This window comes from Meleagris gallopavo, chromosome 3 (assembly GCF_905368555.1).
Source record: "Meleagris gallopavo chromosome 3, MGAL_WU_HG_1.1, whole genome shotgun sequence".
Lineage (NCBI taxonomy): Eukaryota > Metazoa > Chordata > Aves > Galliformes > Phasianidae > Meleagris > Meleagris gallopavo.
Genome location: NC_139406.1, coordinates 62261336 through 62277943, shown reverse-complemented (window position 1 = coordinate 62277943; position 16608 = coordinate 62261336). Strand labels below are relative to the sequence as shown.

General features: G+C 36.8%; 1 protein-coding gene across 2 annotated transcripts; it reads left to right on the top strand.

Annotated features, from left to right (window-relative positions):
* The first annotated feature begins 418 nt into the window (after positions 1 to 418).
* LACTB2 (lactamase beta 2) lies at positions 419 to 14055 on the top strand. Of its 2 annotated transcripts, none has more exons than XM_085221248.1 (7): positions 419 to 609; positions 983 to 1146; positions 2371 to 2497; positions 4127 to 4305; positions 8130 to 8278; positions 10109 to 10190; positions 10699 to 10717. In XM_085221248.1, coding segments are annotated over exons 1-7 (825 nt in total). In that variant the 5' UTR covers positions 419 to 487; the 3' UTR covers positions 10701 to 10717. The 2 variants fall into 2 exon arrangements, with proteins under 2 accessions (XP_085077374.1, XP_003205154.1); XM_003205106.5 differs by lacking the exon at positions 10699 to 10717 and adding an exon at positions 13135 to 14055 and having other exon boundaries at positions 420 to 609.
* The last annotated feature ends 2553 nt before the right edge of the window (positions 14056 to 16608 follow it).

Genomic DNA, 16608 nt, shown 5'->3' with positions numbered 1-16608 from the left:
AAAAAAAAAAAAAAAAAAAAAGCTACCACAGAACACTTTTCTGTCTTGTATCTTTATTGTATCTTTATTATTACTTCTAAAATTACATTTATTTCATAACACTGTTTAACTATGAGAGTTAACTTATAACTATAGGATCCTTTATATGTATAAACGATGAGACTAATGCAGACTTTGAGATTGTAATATCGCTGAAGTTGCCTACATTAGTACTCCCTGCTTTAATTTCAGGTTAAACCGTATTTATCCTCCTTTTGCAGGCTCCTTAAGGAGGGAGGCTGCCTGCTGCAACGTCTCTAACAACGCCAACAGAAAGTCGACCGTCAGACGCTCAGACGGACGTTTTCTCGGAGACTGGCGGTGCCCCCCCGCAGCGCACAAGGGCCCTCAGGGGGGAGGAGACGGACCGGGGGGCGGTGCGAGGCGGAGCGCCGCTTCCGCCTTCCCGTGGGCTGTTCCTCGGCGGCGGGAAGGCCGAGCGCAGGAGATGGCGTCGCTGCTGCCGCGCATCGAACGGCTCTCGTCGCGCGTGGTGCGGGTGCTGGGCTGCAACCCGGGGCCTATGACTCTGCAGGGCACCAACACCTATCTGGTGGGCACCGGGCTCAGGTAGCGGCTCGGCGCAGCGCGGGGCTGGGTGACCGCGGGGCTGGGAGGTGTACGTGTGTAATAGCCCGGGTCGGACTGCCCGAGCTGTGGTGCAGCCAATGGGAAGCGTGGTGGAGCCGAGGCCGTGCTCTGTCGGTGGTGGAGGTAAACTGTGATGGTGTGTAAGGACTGAGGATTGAAAACTGTGTTGCTTCTAATGACTAAAAAGCTGAAACAGTAGTAAAGTTTAGCTGGGGATAGCTACTGTTGCCACAGTAACGTGCAGTGGTGTGGTTGCTTTTTTTTCCTTTATTTTTAAACACTGTTTAACTCACACAAGCGCTCTAAACTCTGTGGTTGTTTGTTTCCTTTTTTTTTCTTGGCCCGTGTGTAGAAGAATCCTTATTGACACAGGTGAGCCAGCTATTCCTGAATATATTGGCTGCTTGAAGCAGGCCCTGTCCGAGTTCAACATCTCAATTCAAGAGATCTTAGTGACACACTGGCATCGTGATCATACTGGTGGAATACCTGACATCTGCACAAACATCCCAAATGGTAGGCCACAGCTTTCAGGTCTTGTTGCAAGATATGTGGCAAGAAGCAACTTAAAACAACTGATTCTTTGTACAACAATTTGAACAGTCTTTTGCAATCTCCACATAATCCACATACAACTGTACCACTATAATGTGTAGAGTTAGACAATAGTCTGAATTTCATAATTATAGCACGGTATTTTTCTTCAATACCTGTGTGTAACTTAACAGAGAATTTTTCTTACAAGTGAATAATGAGCAGTTTGCATATTATCAAAAGACATGAGAGTAACACAGCGCTTTTTCCTTTCTGCATTGACAGTAGTGACAAACTGACTATTATTTTTACTTGTGTAAAAAGCAATAAATAATCTCTTTAAAAAAAACATGCATAACATTGAGTCTTCATACCGTAGAACCATGGCAAACTTTTAGGTCTCAAATCATGAGAAGAAGGTAGTTTATGTTATTTATGATAAATTCTAGTGTCAAGTGCATATTCTGTAGTGATAGCTGAGAAGATATTAATAGAACAGAGTAAGCAATGTAGGTAATGCAGCTCATCTTAGCTTCAGTGGACTTTGTCACAGTCTTTATTAGATCTTGTCGAGTTGCCAGATGCATATCTTCAAAAAACCTCTGGCAATACTGAAACCAGCATGGATGTCTTAGTGAGAATCTTATCAACTCCTTAAATTTTAAGACTTGCAAGGGGTGTAAGTGCCTAATTTTGAGATTGCATGCTGTCTGTAGCCAAGGCAATCAAAGCATGAGCGATTTAGAATGAAAGATGCTGAGGGAGGTTTCATGTCAAACCATTTGGTGTTAGATAAATGTTGAGTAGTGCTTCTGTGAATCATAATGTTGGATTTGAATGCTATTTTACACACTTTGCTCTTGATGATTCAGTAAGGAACAACATTTTCAAAATGTAATGATTACTGGAATTTCACTTATACATAGTTATGTATTAATTTCACTCATGCTTTTTACTCTTCAAAATTGCTGCTGGTACAGAGTATGGTATATAAAATTCAGAGTCTTCATTGCTCAGTGTTTCTGGCTCTAGAAGAAAGCTATTTTATAAACATAAAATTACTGGTTACTATTATTTACCTGAAGATTTGCTATCATACAGTGTAATAATTTATAGTACATCTGCAAAAAGTATAAGTCATTCTGTGGTATTAGCTTTGTTAGTGACAAAATACGAATCATTATTTTCTTTGCTTTCTTTAAATAGACTCTGAATATCGCATCTGTAAGCTTCCTCGTGTCCCTCACTGTGAAGAAATAATAGGAGATGGAGGATATAAATATTTATATCTTAAAGATGGGGATGTGATACAGACAGAGGGAGCCACACTCAGGTAAGCAGCAATTTCTGCAGCTTCGTTTGATTACTTGTTTCTTCAGAAATCTGGTGCATATATGTAATCAATACATCTGAATCTGCCAGCATTTACCCATGTAGACTTCCTGTCATGACTCAGCAGGGTGTGTTTATGCAAAGAAGTTGTTCTTATGAGGAATCAGGCTTTAGTCTTTAGCCTCACCAGAGAAATGCTTTCCTTGAGAAATACTGCCTGAGGGAAAAACCACACAGGATTTTATGTAACTTGTTTTTACTCTTAGATACATAGTTATGATGTGAAATTGATTCTTTGGTGATGTTTATGATGATCTCTGTGAACATCATAAAATGCTTCTCAGGGAAACATTGCAACATTAAGTATTTAGTATTAAAACGTTAAATTCTAAATTTAATTTGATTCCAAACAAATCTGGAGATGATATGTCTTGAAGTATGCAGTTATGCAACTGACTTTTATACTTAGTTAAGAACATGTCATCTCAACTGGCTAAGGATACTCATAGATGCCCTGCTGATTCTAAAGCAACAATGTCGGCACATTTCATTTCTGGTTAGCAACTTTAAATGTTCCAAGGAGGATGCCAATCTGTGTTAGTTTCATTCATGTTTGGTTTTTTGCATATTAGTATTGAAACTTCCTGGTGAAGTTCCATTAGGAAAGCCATTCTTTTCTGTTGCCTCGGCAGGGCAATGACTCACCTGCTTTCCACAGCACTTAGTATTCCAGAATCGAGAGCCATTGCATCAGTGCTGTGCTTCTGGCCTTCCAGCCCTCTGCTGAAGTGTCTGGGGCTGTTTAGCATTAGGTTATACGCTGTGCTTGGCACCAGCTCTGTGCATTCCACTGACAAGTAAATTCGTTTGAATTAAAGCAGTGATGCTGGTCTGAGTTTGAGTCAGAGGATTTCTGACTTTCAAAAACTGTAGTGCAGCTCCTTAGCAGCTCTGATTACTATGTATGTGTCTTTTAGCTGTCTTTTAACACAGTACTTCACCAAGCTGCGTTGTCTTAAATCCATACCTTACAGACGTTTCATGACCTGCATGTAAAAGAGCTAAAAGACCACCAGTCCTTGTATTTTACAATTCTGCCCACTGTGTCATGGGGCCTTCAGGGTAAAATAAACATGGGAAGACAGAATGTTATTTGTGTTATGTCTATTAATATGCAAGGAATTTCTCAGAGAATCGGCAACATCACCCTTACACATTGCACTTGGCAAAAAAAAAAAAAAGGATATGTCAGGATCTTTTCAATCTGAAAACAAATTGTCATTTTTTTTTTCTTTCTTACTATCACAGTAAAACAAAAGTTCTACATGACTAGCCAGCTGCACTAACACACTACCCCTCTGAAGTGTTAATTAAGACAAAGAACATTATAGATGGTCATCTGTGTTCTCTATTTGGTATAAGAGAATGGACTGAGATTAAGCAAAATAACACTGTGTTTATACTGACACTTCACAGATTCTCAGTACGATACCTTTTGTGATTCTTCCTGTAGGTTCCTTTGGAAGGGTATGATTTTATCACTGTTGTTTTAAGCATCTGGAAATGAAGGTAGTTCTGCATGACTGCTGAATGAAAGCCTTAAACTTTTTTGTTGTTTTTCTTTAAACAGAGTTTTATATACACCTGGGCACACTGATGATCATATGTCTTTACATCTAGAAGAGGAAAATGCTATATTTTCTGGTGACTGTATTTTAGGGGAAGGAACAACAGTAATTGAAGACCTGTTTGATTACATGAAAAGTTTGAAAATGTTATTACAAATGAAACCAGATTTAATATATCCAGGTTAGTGGTTCTGTTTTGATTTTATATATATATATAATATCAAATATAAATTTATATATATATCAAATATAAATAAAATATATATTTAATTATTATTATTTTTTACTGTATCAACTCTTACAGTCAAACATCATTATTAATGTAACAATTCACGTTCAATATTGAACGTATGCCTGGTACTAAAATGAATTAATGGCTTGGACATCTGTGACACTTAAAAATCTCTCCATGACAGATAGATTTCTTTCCTGTGATTTCTTCCTTTGAGGGTGATTCTTGTTCTTTCTGCTTTAAAAGCATACAGAAGCCAGGATGTTTGACTGCTGCAATCATATAAGAAGTTGGCTTTTCTTTCATTAACCAGTCTATGACCAGTGTTACCCTAGAAGAAAAAAATAGTTGTCCTTTTGGTCCTCTGCAGCCCATGTACTCAGCCTCCATGCAGTGTTTTTTGAGAGAGAAGTGTGTCCCTTGCAACAGATTAATCACAAATTCATCTTGGAAGGCTGCAGAACTGTCAAATGGTTATGTTAGTTAATGACTTAGCTTAAGAGGAACAAGATCCAACAAGTCAAACATCATGTTCTAAAAATAAATTGCTGATTGATTCAGTCTAAAACTCTGCTTTTCATTTTTTCCCTCTTATTCCCAAGGTTTGGGGAAGATGTGTTTATTTTTTGTATAAACTACGTGTCTGTTTCTATTTGAGAAGAATGGGTTTAACGTCCTCACTTTCTTCCTCAGTTACATCTCAGGAATTCCTCAGACCTTTTCTGTTTCATCTTTTTCAGCTAGTCAGAATGACTTTCTACACTCTCATTTCTGTCTACATCCATTAACTGTGTTTAGCCTATGTAGTCAAATCTCTTTTGTGTTCTTTTTTAATACAGATATAGTAGATTTTAAGGTCTAAGATCATAAAAATGCTTAGATCTGTTTTTTTTTAAATGCAATTTAAGAAAAATATTATTCTGTATTCCATGGATGTGGAGGCTGACACAAACATAAATAGTACTTTTAGTAATTGACTAAACTAGTGGCAAAACTAAGAATATTTGAGCTTCTGAATTTCAATCTATTGATCAATGAAACGTTCTACTTTTTCTAAAACCTACAAAGCACAATTTTTTCCTTTAATTGAATTTCTGTCTTCCAAAAACCCCACATATGCCAAATTGTGTTTGGTTTATCACTTTGATCTGCTGTATCTCACTCTCTCCTTCATCATTATTTATCTAGATTACACATTCACCAAGGTTGAATGTTTGTGCCATTTATCCGTAACCATTTGCAACGCTGCTGTAATTATGTTCATGCTCTGCTTGCAATTAGGAAGACAGTAGGATATTACTCATTTTCCCTGATGGGTAGCTAGGTGTTGATATGGTTTATAACTAACTTTGTTTCTTTATCCACACATCATAAAATAGATGTGCAATTGTGTAAAAGATAGTTATTGCCAAGCCAAAACAATTATGTTATTGGTATGTACTATAGTAAAAACCATAGCAGAAGATGGTTTGTTTTACTGTCACATTGAAATGACTTCGGGCAGAGTTCTCATTACAGTATTTTACTGTAAATTTTACATTTTATATTTTACTCATCAACTGTGGTTGGTGAGAATTCTTGGGAACAGAAAAGGGCCCTTTGGCCAGCAGAGGGCGCCCTATCCTGTAATAATAAACACGGCTACTGGATGGCATAGAAGAAATGGTACAGTACTTAGAAATCTGTGCAAGACTTCAGGAGCCAATTCTTTTCTTTTAGTTTATCCTTCTTGCTTCCATTCCTCGTGGATGAAACAAGAGAACCTATATTACTTTACAGGATGCTATAAAAATAAATGTGTGATCACCTGGGATACACAGAGGTCTCAAATATGAAACTCTGACATAATGTCCAAGTTATTTTTGAAAAGATAGTTATATTTTAAAATATCTTTTTCAAATATTCAGAAATACTTGAAATTTATGTAGATATTAATTTTTTAGTGAGGTTAATTATGTTGCTATCCCTGAAAAATTGCAGGTGTGAAAGATCCACACCTAAATTCAGTTCGAAGTTTTATGACATTTAGTACTCAAGTGCTTAAAGTGTTGAGTACTTATTGTGCCTTCTGTCTTATTGAGAATGTAAGAGGACAGTTGACCTTGCTATGTATATTTTACTGGTTTTCTAAATTGAATTTTTTTTTAATGAATGACAACATGTTTACAAGAGCTACTGTTATATTTATAGCTCTTTTTGTAAGGAAAAATAAATTCAGATGAAATAGAATCAAAATCATGAAAAATAAGTGCATGCGTGACAGTACAGTTTTATATTGGCCTTAACATATGGAGCACCTCTCCTATGAGGAAAGGTTGAGGGAACTGGGCTTGTTTAGCTTGGAGAGGAGATGGCTCTGGGAGGCCTCACTGTGGCCTTCCAGTACCTGAAGGGAGCATTAAACAGGAGGGGGAATGACTGTTTATGAGTGTGGATAGTGATAGGACAAGGGGCAGTGGTCTTACACTGAAACAGGGGACGTTTAGATATTAGGAGGAAGTTGACAGAGGATGGTGACACACTGGAACAGGTTGCCCAAGGAGGTTGTGGATGCCCCATCCCTGGAGGCATTCAAGGCCAGGCTGGATGTGGCTTGGACAGCCTGGTCCGGTGGTTGGTGACCCTGCACATAACAGGGGATTGAAACGAGATGATCATTGTGGTCCTTTTCAAACCAGGCCGTTCTATGATTTTATGATATCTTTTATTGATAATTTTTTATTTGAAGTCTGTTGAAGTGAATGTACAAGTTAAGAAACTTTTGACTCATGCTAAAGCATAGATTTCTTTCTTTTTATTATTTAACAGGTATTCAGATTATGAAAAATTATTTGCTCTTTTTCTATAAGGTGCTCGTCTTCAGGTGAAATAAGCCATAATTTAAACTACCTGAAAGCTAAAAACTTATTTGGTCAGCCAACCAAAAACTACGAGTAGAGAATATGATGATTTTTCAGAAGCAGTCCAAGAGCATCAAAGAAAACTGATTGGGATGGTAACTAATAACTTTTAAAGGAAAGATAACTTTACTTTTAAAGAAAAGTTATATTTCATTTAAAAAATGATAGTTTAAACTGGCAGAACCAGAAGCTGATGCTGCTACTTTAGATGATGCATGCAAGTAAAGATATAAGAAACCTTGCTATAAAAAGCATGTTACAAATATTAATGCAACACTGTGTATGAGTGAGTTCTGAAGGTATGTCATGGAAAATGTATCTCTTGCAACTTAACTTACTTCACCTCTGTGTTTGCTGGTGTTTGTTACAGGAATGGTAATACGGTACGTGAGTCTTTACCTCGGTCATTACTTTATAGAGACCATTTGGAGGATGAGACAAGCAAATGTAATATAATAATCTCTCATCTTTCAAATCTATTCAGTAGTAAACTCTTTTTTTCTATATTTGCATTAAGCAGTATAAAGTAGTCGTTTTTTTTTTTTAATCTTATCAAAACCATTCCCTTTGCACATTCAGACTTTTGAGATCTCCTAATTCTCCTTTTCCATCTAAATCCTATTGAAGTGCAGGCTGTGATGAAGACACTCAAACTTAATTTCAATCTCTTTACATTTTTTTTTATTTTTTTCCATATAAAGAGCATCTTGTAGTTTTGCACCAGGGATGCTCAGACTGATACATACAGATTCTGTTCCTCTCACACAGTTCTTAAAGCCTACCAAAGTTTATATAAGAATGAGTCAATTATTCTGTAGTATCCTTAAATCCAAATGTAAGTAACAGCACTCTGGTGCATGTGTTTCAATTTAGGTCATGGCCCAGTCGTCCGTGATGCAAATGCTAGAATTCAAGGATACATTTCTCACCGAAATGCACGTGAAGAGCAAATTCTGAATGTTTTCCAGAAGAACGCTGGAAAATCATATACATCTTCAGAGCTTGTAAAGATGGTGTATAAGGTAATTATTGATGGAAGCTTTTTAGATTTAACTAAAGAAAATTGAGAGTATGGTCCTAAAATTGTATATAGCAGCCTAAATGTTTGATTGAAGATCATGTTGGCTTTTAAAAAAAGAAATAAAAAAAAGATTGAAAGATTTCTACCTGTTCAAAATGTGTATTTTAAATAGCATTATTTAAGCACTGCATTGGGTTGCATTGGAGCTCAGATGATCCTTGCAAATTTACTATTCCACTACATAGATAGCCTTAAGCTTGATTTCATAGGACCAAGCTAAAACACAGCTGTAGTGCTTGGTTGTAAGTGAAAAGTGAGATTACTGTTAATTGTTGACTTGTCTTCATTTGTCGGTCTGCAGTTTTGCAGAGATAGGTATTGCACTCAGAAGTCAGGTAGCTCATGTGTGTCATCCCTACTTCATTCCTCCTGTAACCTGAGTAATTTGTACATGTGAAGTGGGAAGTGTGAAGTGGGAGTTATCGCATTTAGCAAATATAAGGAGATGCAAACATTAAAGAGATGCAACTTCAGCTTCAGAGGAAGATATCATAATTGTCAGTGGCTGTAGTATGCGAAGAGGTCTGTAGCAGCTTCACTACTGTTTTTTCATGGTTCTAATAAGCCCCAGTTTCCAAAGGAGAGAATGCAAATCATACTGAACATTCTGCATTGCTGATGTACCATTATCTGTGGCTGTTTACTTCTTTCACTTTGAAAGTGTAGAGCCATCTTCATGCTTCTGTAAATCACAAACCATTTTTCCTGTCACTATGTTATAAGAGTTTTTTTCAGTACTACTAAAGCTTTAAAATAAAAAGTGTCTCTTTTCAAAGCTTTTTAGAGATTCACAATTTATTGAGCCAATTTTCTAGGGAGTTTCTTCCTTATTTCAGATCTTGGAGAATAACTTTTTAAATTTTCTATAAGAAGGTTTATCAAGGTATATCAAGATAATGCAGCAGAAGGGAATTTTGAGAAATATTACTGATTATTACTTACTGTATGGGCTGCTGAATCATGGCCTGAACCTTTGATTGATCACCTGAGGTGAGCAATGAGTCAGCCATGGGAGCACAGGTGAAGGCAATTCACCTGCCCTGCAGGAAGGGGTGGAGCCTGGCTCCACCTCTCCTAGACCCATGTAAGAGCTGACTGCCAGTGGGGAAGGATCTCTCTGGAGATCCGTTCCCTCAGTTCATCTCGCAAGCCCAGGACAGGGTGAGTGACTTTCTCTCATTTCCCCCAATATAAATTATATTAGCCAAGCTCCTGGATATATAGATATCTGTATATCTATTGACTATATACCATCTGTATATCCATTGATTAAACGCTTACGAAGCAGTGTAAAATTTTAAGATACGTTTTGTCCTCCTGAAGCTGTATTTTTAAATTGTCTATACATTTATGGGTGCTAGTTGTTAAAGAATATTAAAATCCATGCAAATATTGTCAAGAAATAGAAGTAATCAGCATCTGTGGAGAAATACATCTTTGATTTTTGTCATCAAAACCTTGGAAAAATGCTTAGCTATATTGACAACCCAGTGCAGACCAAGCTCAGAAGAATGCAGTCTTAGAGTTGGCCAACACTTGAATAACGAAAGTGTGTGATGCAAAAAATGAGCACAGTCATCAGAAATGTGTTATCAGTCTGCAGCTTAAATTGTTTGAAATTAATTTAGTCATTTCAGATTTTAGTCATTTTTATAGCTAACTAAATGTGCAACACAGTAATTAGATGAGGAAAAGCTATATTAATAAAAAATACCAATGTATTAAATATATATTTGGGAGATACTTAAACATATGTTTTTATTTCCATTAGGACATTCCTGAAAATTTACTTCTAGCAGCAGAAAACAACGTCGTAGTCCACTTGAAGAAGTTGGAAAAAGAAGGAAAAGTGTGTAAGTTGGGGATGGTGGGATGTAAAGGTAGTCATTTCCATTTTGATTTTCTGGGTAGGTAATCAGGGGACTGGAGCACCTCCCCTATGAGGACAGGCTGAGGGAGCTGGGCTTGTTCAGCCTGGAGAAAAGAAGGCTGTGGGTGACCTCATTGCAGCCTTTCAGTATCTAAAGGGAGCCTACAAACAGGAGGGGAATCAACTCTTTGGAAGGGTAGATAACTGCAGGACAAGGGGAAATGGTTTTAAATTGAGGGAGGGAAGATTTAGTTTGGATGTCAGGGGGAAATTCTTTACAGAGAGAGTGGTGAGGTGCTGGAACAGGCTGCCCAGAGAGGTTATGGATGCCCCATCCCTAGAGGTGTTCAAGGCCAGGTTGAATGGGGCCCTGGGCAGCCTGATCTGGTATTAAATGGGGAGGTTGGTGGCCCTGCCTGTGGCAGGGGGTCTGGAGATTCGTGATCCTTGAGGTCCTTTCCAACCTGGCCATTCTGTGATTCTGTTTCCAGAGTAAGGGGAGGAAGAAGAGATTTACTCATCACACAGCAGCAGCAGCTGTCATTCAGATAATTTGGAGTAGATACAAAAAGCCTGGTTGTCTGATGTATCTACACTCGTAGAAAACATTTTATAATGTATGACGTGCTCAAAGTAACCATCACTGCAATGCATATAGCTTTAAATTTTGATTTAAAATTTACCATGGAATATATTCATAGTGGTAGTGTTTATACCTCTGTGTATCTTCTGAAACTTATACCTAAATATGCATCTACACAGCATTCTGTGGGATTGCATTTCGTGCATTGTGCATTCTTGTATGTGTGTGTTCTGGGGGTGGTTAAAATCAGGCAGAGTTACTTTTTTCACTTTCTGATTAACACGGTGCTTAAGCAGAGCAACTACGTTTACTTTATTATTTTTACATTGTTGCCTTTACTTCAGTGAACAAAATGAAGTATTTTATTTCTGTAATGGCAGGAGCAACTGGAAGTGCTTTCATTTATGAGCTGAGGAAAATATTTATTTCTGAACATTACATAAGTACACTCAGAACTGTCCATGATTAAGCAATTACGTGAACGTTTTTATCTGTTCAAAACTGCTTACATTGGTAAATGATGACTATGAAATTGGTGCCTTTTTTCCATTGTGCCTTTTTTCCATCATCCTGTTTACTTTAATAATTAATCATCTGGTAGGCTCAGTACTGATTGAAAAATTGAGAATGAATTTTTGTTATTACATGATATTCATTCCAAGAAAATGGACTAGAATCATGCAAACACAGTTGTTTTTATTAAAGTTCAAATATAGTATCTTTATGCATACTTCATTCAGAATGCCCTGTAAGCTCACTGACTGGCACTGCACCAACTTTTATATCTGATTTCAGTTCTTGGTTGTTGACGCACCTCATTGAGCACAAACCTGCACGTTTCTCCAACCTGGCTACACAGAGTTCCTTCAGGGTATCAGATGCTGTTGACTGAATTTATCTCTTCCCTTTTACTGCTGGAGTAGCTCGAGCAACAGCATTTTATGTTTAGATGAAGTAGTGGATAAATTAACTTTCTCTTCAGCAGTAGAATTGCAGCCTTTCATACAGTAGGCTGTGGTTATGTATCTTAAATGCTGAGGAATTAGTTTCTCAAACTTACTTACTGGACATCATTTTCCTCAGAAAGGTGCTTACCTCTGAAGCCTGAAGAGATATCTGACTGAAGCTCCTTATCTGCTACCTGTTCACAAAGTAGCATCTGCCTGAAGACATTAGAGAGTTGTAGTAACTAGAAGATCAGAATAATTTTTATGGTTCTTTTACATGATTTTGCTGCCTTCTCTTGCTTTCTGAGGAGCACGAGAAATGCTTTTTAAAGGTTTTAGATTTCGTTTGGTTTTTGATCTTCATTTCATGCTCACAGACAAGGAAGAAAGGCATCTCATCAGAAAACTTAAGGCATCTATGTGCTGACCTCTACAGCCTGGAAAATAGTTGCTAACTTTTTCAGTATGAGCTTAGACCTGGACCTGTGATACACACTTAACATCATGTAACCATTGCTGACTTTTCAGTTCAAATTAAGCACATCTGTTAAGGAAAATTGATTCAGTTGGTTCTTGACGTGTAGCATACAACTGCTTGCGTACTCACTTTACATGTAGTCTGATCTACAGTATTTCAGATTTTGTCATTGTGATGGAAGACAGGAGCTGTAGCCATACTGCTGTTTGCTTCATTTTCACAAAATATTATCTCAAAGAAATGTGTTGTTGGTGTTGGTAATGAATAAGACAGGCATAGTCCACTGTTACTGGAGAGCTGCTTCGTGCAGATAATGGCCATATGCTTTCTGCCACAGTTGTTAATTTACAACTTCATCCTAGGGACTGTAGTTTATATGCGTACATAATTTTTATAGCTCCAATTAAGAGTGATAATGGCTTTTACTCATTTGTTTTTCTCACTTTAGACATAAAAATAATGCCTCATACAGGAGCATTGCACGATATGTACATGTAAACTCTCCCATATTTGGAACATTGTCATTGTTTCAAGTTCTTAAAAAACAGTTTTAAGAGGTAAAAAAATAATTTAACTGCTATAAATTTAGCAGCACACTTCTCAAGTTCATAAATGTCACAAAGTGCAACAAGTGTTCCTCTACCTCAAATTTATTACTGTCTACAAATTTTAATATCCTGAACATTATTTTTTTTTTTTAATATCACTAGAACTTACATTGTGAAACAGTCAGTGTTTATCAGTTTCCACTAAAATTCAGCACTGGCCTGCAGGAAAGCATTTTAATAGCCAATCTGATGATCTTCCTTCAAAATGCCATATAAAGACATGCACATACGTGCAGATTGAGATAGTCTATTGCTTACACGTAGCATCTAAGTGTTAGCTTGTGACTAATTCAGTCTCTTTATCTTAACAGTACGTGATGCATCTCCCAGCTTCAGATGGAGAAACAATCTGTAGCTTACACAAGATTGCTCGAGAGCATTTTCAGTCTGCACGGCTGCTGCATGAAAAAAGAGAATGATGAGCTTGGACGATTTATGAAGTAAAAGTCTTTCATTTGTTTTTTAGGTTCTAACAATTTAAAAGTGATGTTTATTAAACGTAATAAATTGGAGAGTGCAAAAACAAATCTGTAGTAAAAAGAACAAAGATCAGATATTTAAGCTGCTTTCGTTGTGCTTTTCAAAAAGTGATTCTGATGGTAACTTCTCTGTAAATTCTAAAAACAACCAATTTTTGCTAACAAGTGGAAATACTGTTTTTCATATTCTTTTCCATAATGTAACTGTCTGTGCACGTTTTTGCTGGCAGCTCACTGCAGTACGTTTTAACTGAGAGTACTTCCAGATATATCTGTTTGCTCATGGAAACACTATTTCTGTGAAATTTAAAGGATCATTAATTTCATCTAGCTAATGTCAAAACATGCACAGCACTAGGGCAGACTTTAATTCTATATCTTCTAAGTTTCTGCAAGAATGTGTTTAAAAAGCTACTTAAATTGAAATATATATTGTAAACAATATGAGGTTATGTTTTTCTATCACTTTATAACAAGCTTAGAATTCTGTTACTAACACCATTTAAAGAACAAATATTTTAACTAAAGGTTGTATTTGATTGTAAGATACTGTATAGTATGTTTGAAGATGAATTTAAACTTCACTTTTCTCTGTAGCTTCCAGAGTAATATATGATGTTTATATTATATTGTGCATTTAACATATGTTTTTGATTCACTTTTTTTAATGCTGGTCCAACCTTAAAAAGATGTTTAAAGGTACTAAAGACAAATATATGTTCTTGAAAATCCTTGAGAACCTTTCAAGTTCAATCCTGTATCTTCATTTGTGGAACGTGCGTATGTTTGGGTGTTTTTAGATGGCATAGCTTAATAGTTATCAGTATCTGATGAAGTTGATAACATTTGTTCATAATGATGGCTTTTTGCCTCAGAAGAAGAGAAATTTAAGTGAAATGGTACAGTTTTGTCATGGTGGGAAGCCTGAGAACCTAAAACACAGTAGGGTTTGGTATGAAGTGATGATGTCTCGTTACCTTCCAAGCTGAAGAAGTCTACTGGCATCCAAAATGTCACTGAACCATTTTCTTCTGTTTGAGTGTGTTTATGGAAAATTCTTCAGAACTGAGTTAAATTGCAGATAGTGAAGAAAGAGATGTGATGCAAAGAAGTACATTACATATTCCATGCTGTGATGCAGCCAACACCTAAAGTTCATGAAAGATGAGGGAAATAGCAGTTTGACCAGACTTGAGTTGTCTTTCGTGATATATATGGTGTCTCTGAAATATTAAAAGCAGAAGTTGCTTTACTAAGACGTATACTTGCACCTGTGACATTGCACAAGTCATAAGATTCCTTGCTATGAGATTTTAGGTTTGTTTAAAAATGGAACAGTAAGCTATAAGCCATGTCTGTATAAAAATGATGATAAGCCTGTTTCCAACCCCTGCCTTGAATCCATTAGTCTGTGCAGAATCTATTTAGGATTCAGAATAAAAACAAGAGAAGGGGCAATTTTTGTTTCATCAAGATGGAAGGGCAAATGTTCAGTGCTTTAGCTTTGTAAACAGCTGGGGACAGAATCTTGAAGGAGCACTAAATTGAGTAGTTTTAATATGCTGTCCTGAGATGTAAGACACAGAAATGTAGGTTATTAGATTTAAGAACTAGGAAGTAATTTGGACAGTAGGTATAACATTTTCAAGTTTTCCATTCTGCTTCTTGCTAAGTTTAAATTTCTTAAGAAATATCTTTCTTGAGCATGTTTTTAAGCATAATTGATGATTGAAAGATTCCCAAATAGGAAGGGCATTGTTCTGTCTGTATCTGTTATGTCAGGTGCAGTAATATGGTTACTGCTAAATCCTCCACAATCTTCCAACTTGAAATAGATTTCAGACTTCCTTCCTAAGATTATTTTGAAGTGTAGTCTTCCAATATCTGGAAAGCTGGAAAAAATCTGGCAAATGTAGACCAACAGCCCATTGGCAAGTAGAAGACTGAGGGCTGACAGGTATTTCAGATCATAACACTTTGCCTAAAGCACCGTTAAGAAATATCACGTGGCAGAAGAGAGAACTCCAATAAAAGGAATGTGTGGAAAACACTCAGGTGAGGCAATGGGTTGCTTTATTTTCCTTTTCAGTGTAGTGGTTTGTATCGATAAGCACAAAAAACCAGTTGAAACCAAGAAGATCTCTGTGTCTGTAGAGGAAGACAGTAGCCATCCACTCAGGGCATTTGCTGATTATTGCTTGAAAAAAAGGATGTCCCATCCCAGGTAGTTGAATCCCTTTCCCTAAGTTCTATGGACTTGTTTTCTTTTAAGGTTAGAGCTGAGAAATAAATTCAAGACTACACTGAAAAAAGATTTGTTTTTTTTTATTTTTTATCCTAACTCAGTGTACTTCACTTCTGCTTTATATTACTTCTGTAACTATGTCGAATGCAATTGAGAATCTATTTTCATGTCATCATTTTTGAAATAATGTTCTTTACAAAATATCTGGACAAGAGATGGAGGGATGCCTAAGATTGAAAAAATATATATATTAGTACTGAAACAGGAATGCTTGTTCAATTTGAACTACTTTCATATATTAAAAAAAAAAAAAGTAGTTCTGTATTCTAAGTATCCCAGACCACCTCCTATTACTGAGTATTCCTGTTTCTATCATTTAATAAATTTTTACAGAGCTTCTGAGCATCTTCACAGATTTCATCTGGTTCTGGAAAGACTTGATTAAATGCTTGAGCCTGAACATAAATCTAGTTTATATTGGCAGGTGTCATTCAGAAAGCTGGTCATGACTTGGATGTGGTGTGCACTCTCTGGCAAGCCAGAACCCACCCTGACAACACTCAGCTTCAGCCACCAGTTACTCTGGAGATTATTGTTCTCTAATGGGAGCATCTGTCAGGTGAAAGCCTTACTAAAAGAAGTTAGTATAACCTTTTGGGGGGGGAAGAGGTGACCTTTTGAGGACACTTTTATTTGCCATTTTTTTTTTCTCCATCTGTGCTGATCATATATGTACCTCATATATGTATCTTTTTTAAATTAAGAACAGGCTTTTGTTTTGGGGCAACTGGGTGAGTTTGTTTTTTTTTTATTATTATTATTTATTTTTTATTCACAGGCTTTTGATGTCTCTTCTCCATAACATTTCTGATTTAGAGGTTTTTTTACCCTTCTAATGGGATAACTTTTCTTGTCCTGGGATTCCAGGTTGTTTGGATGCGTGTTGTTCCATGCTATGGGCTGGCAGGAATCTGCTGTTAGTTCATACCCTGAGGCCTTGCCCTAGCCGTAACCATAACAAACCCCGCGAGTTCCATTTCCTAACGGCATCCTTCGTTCAC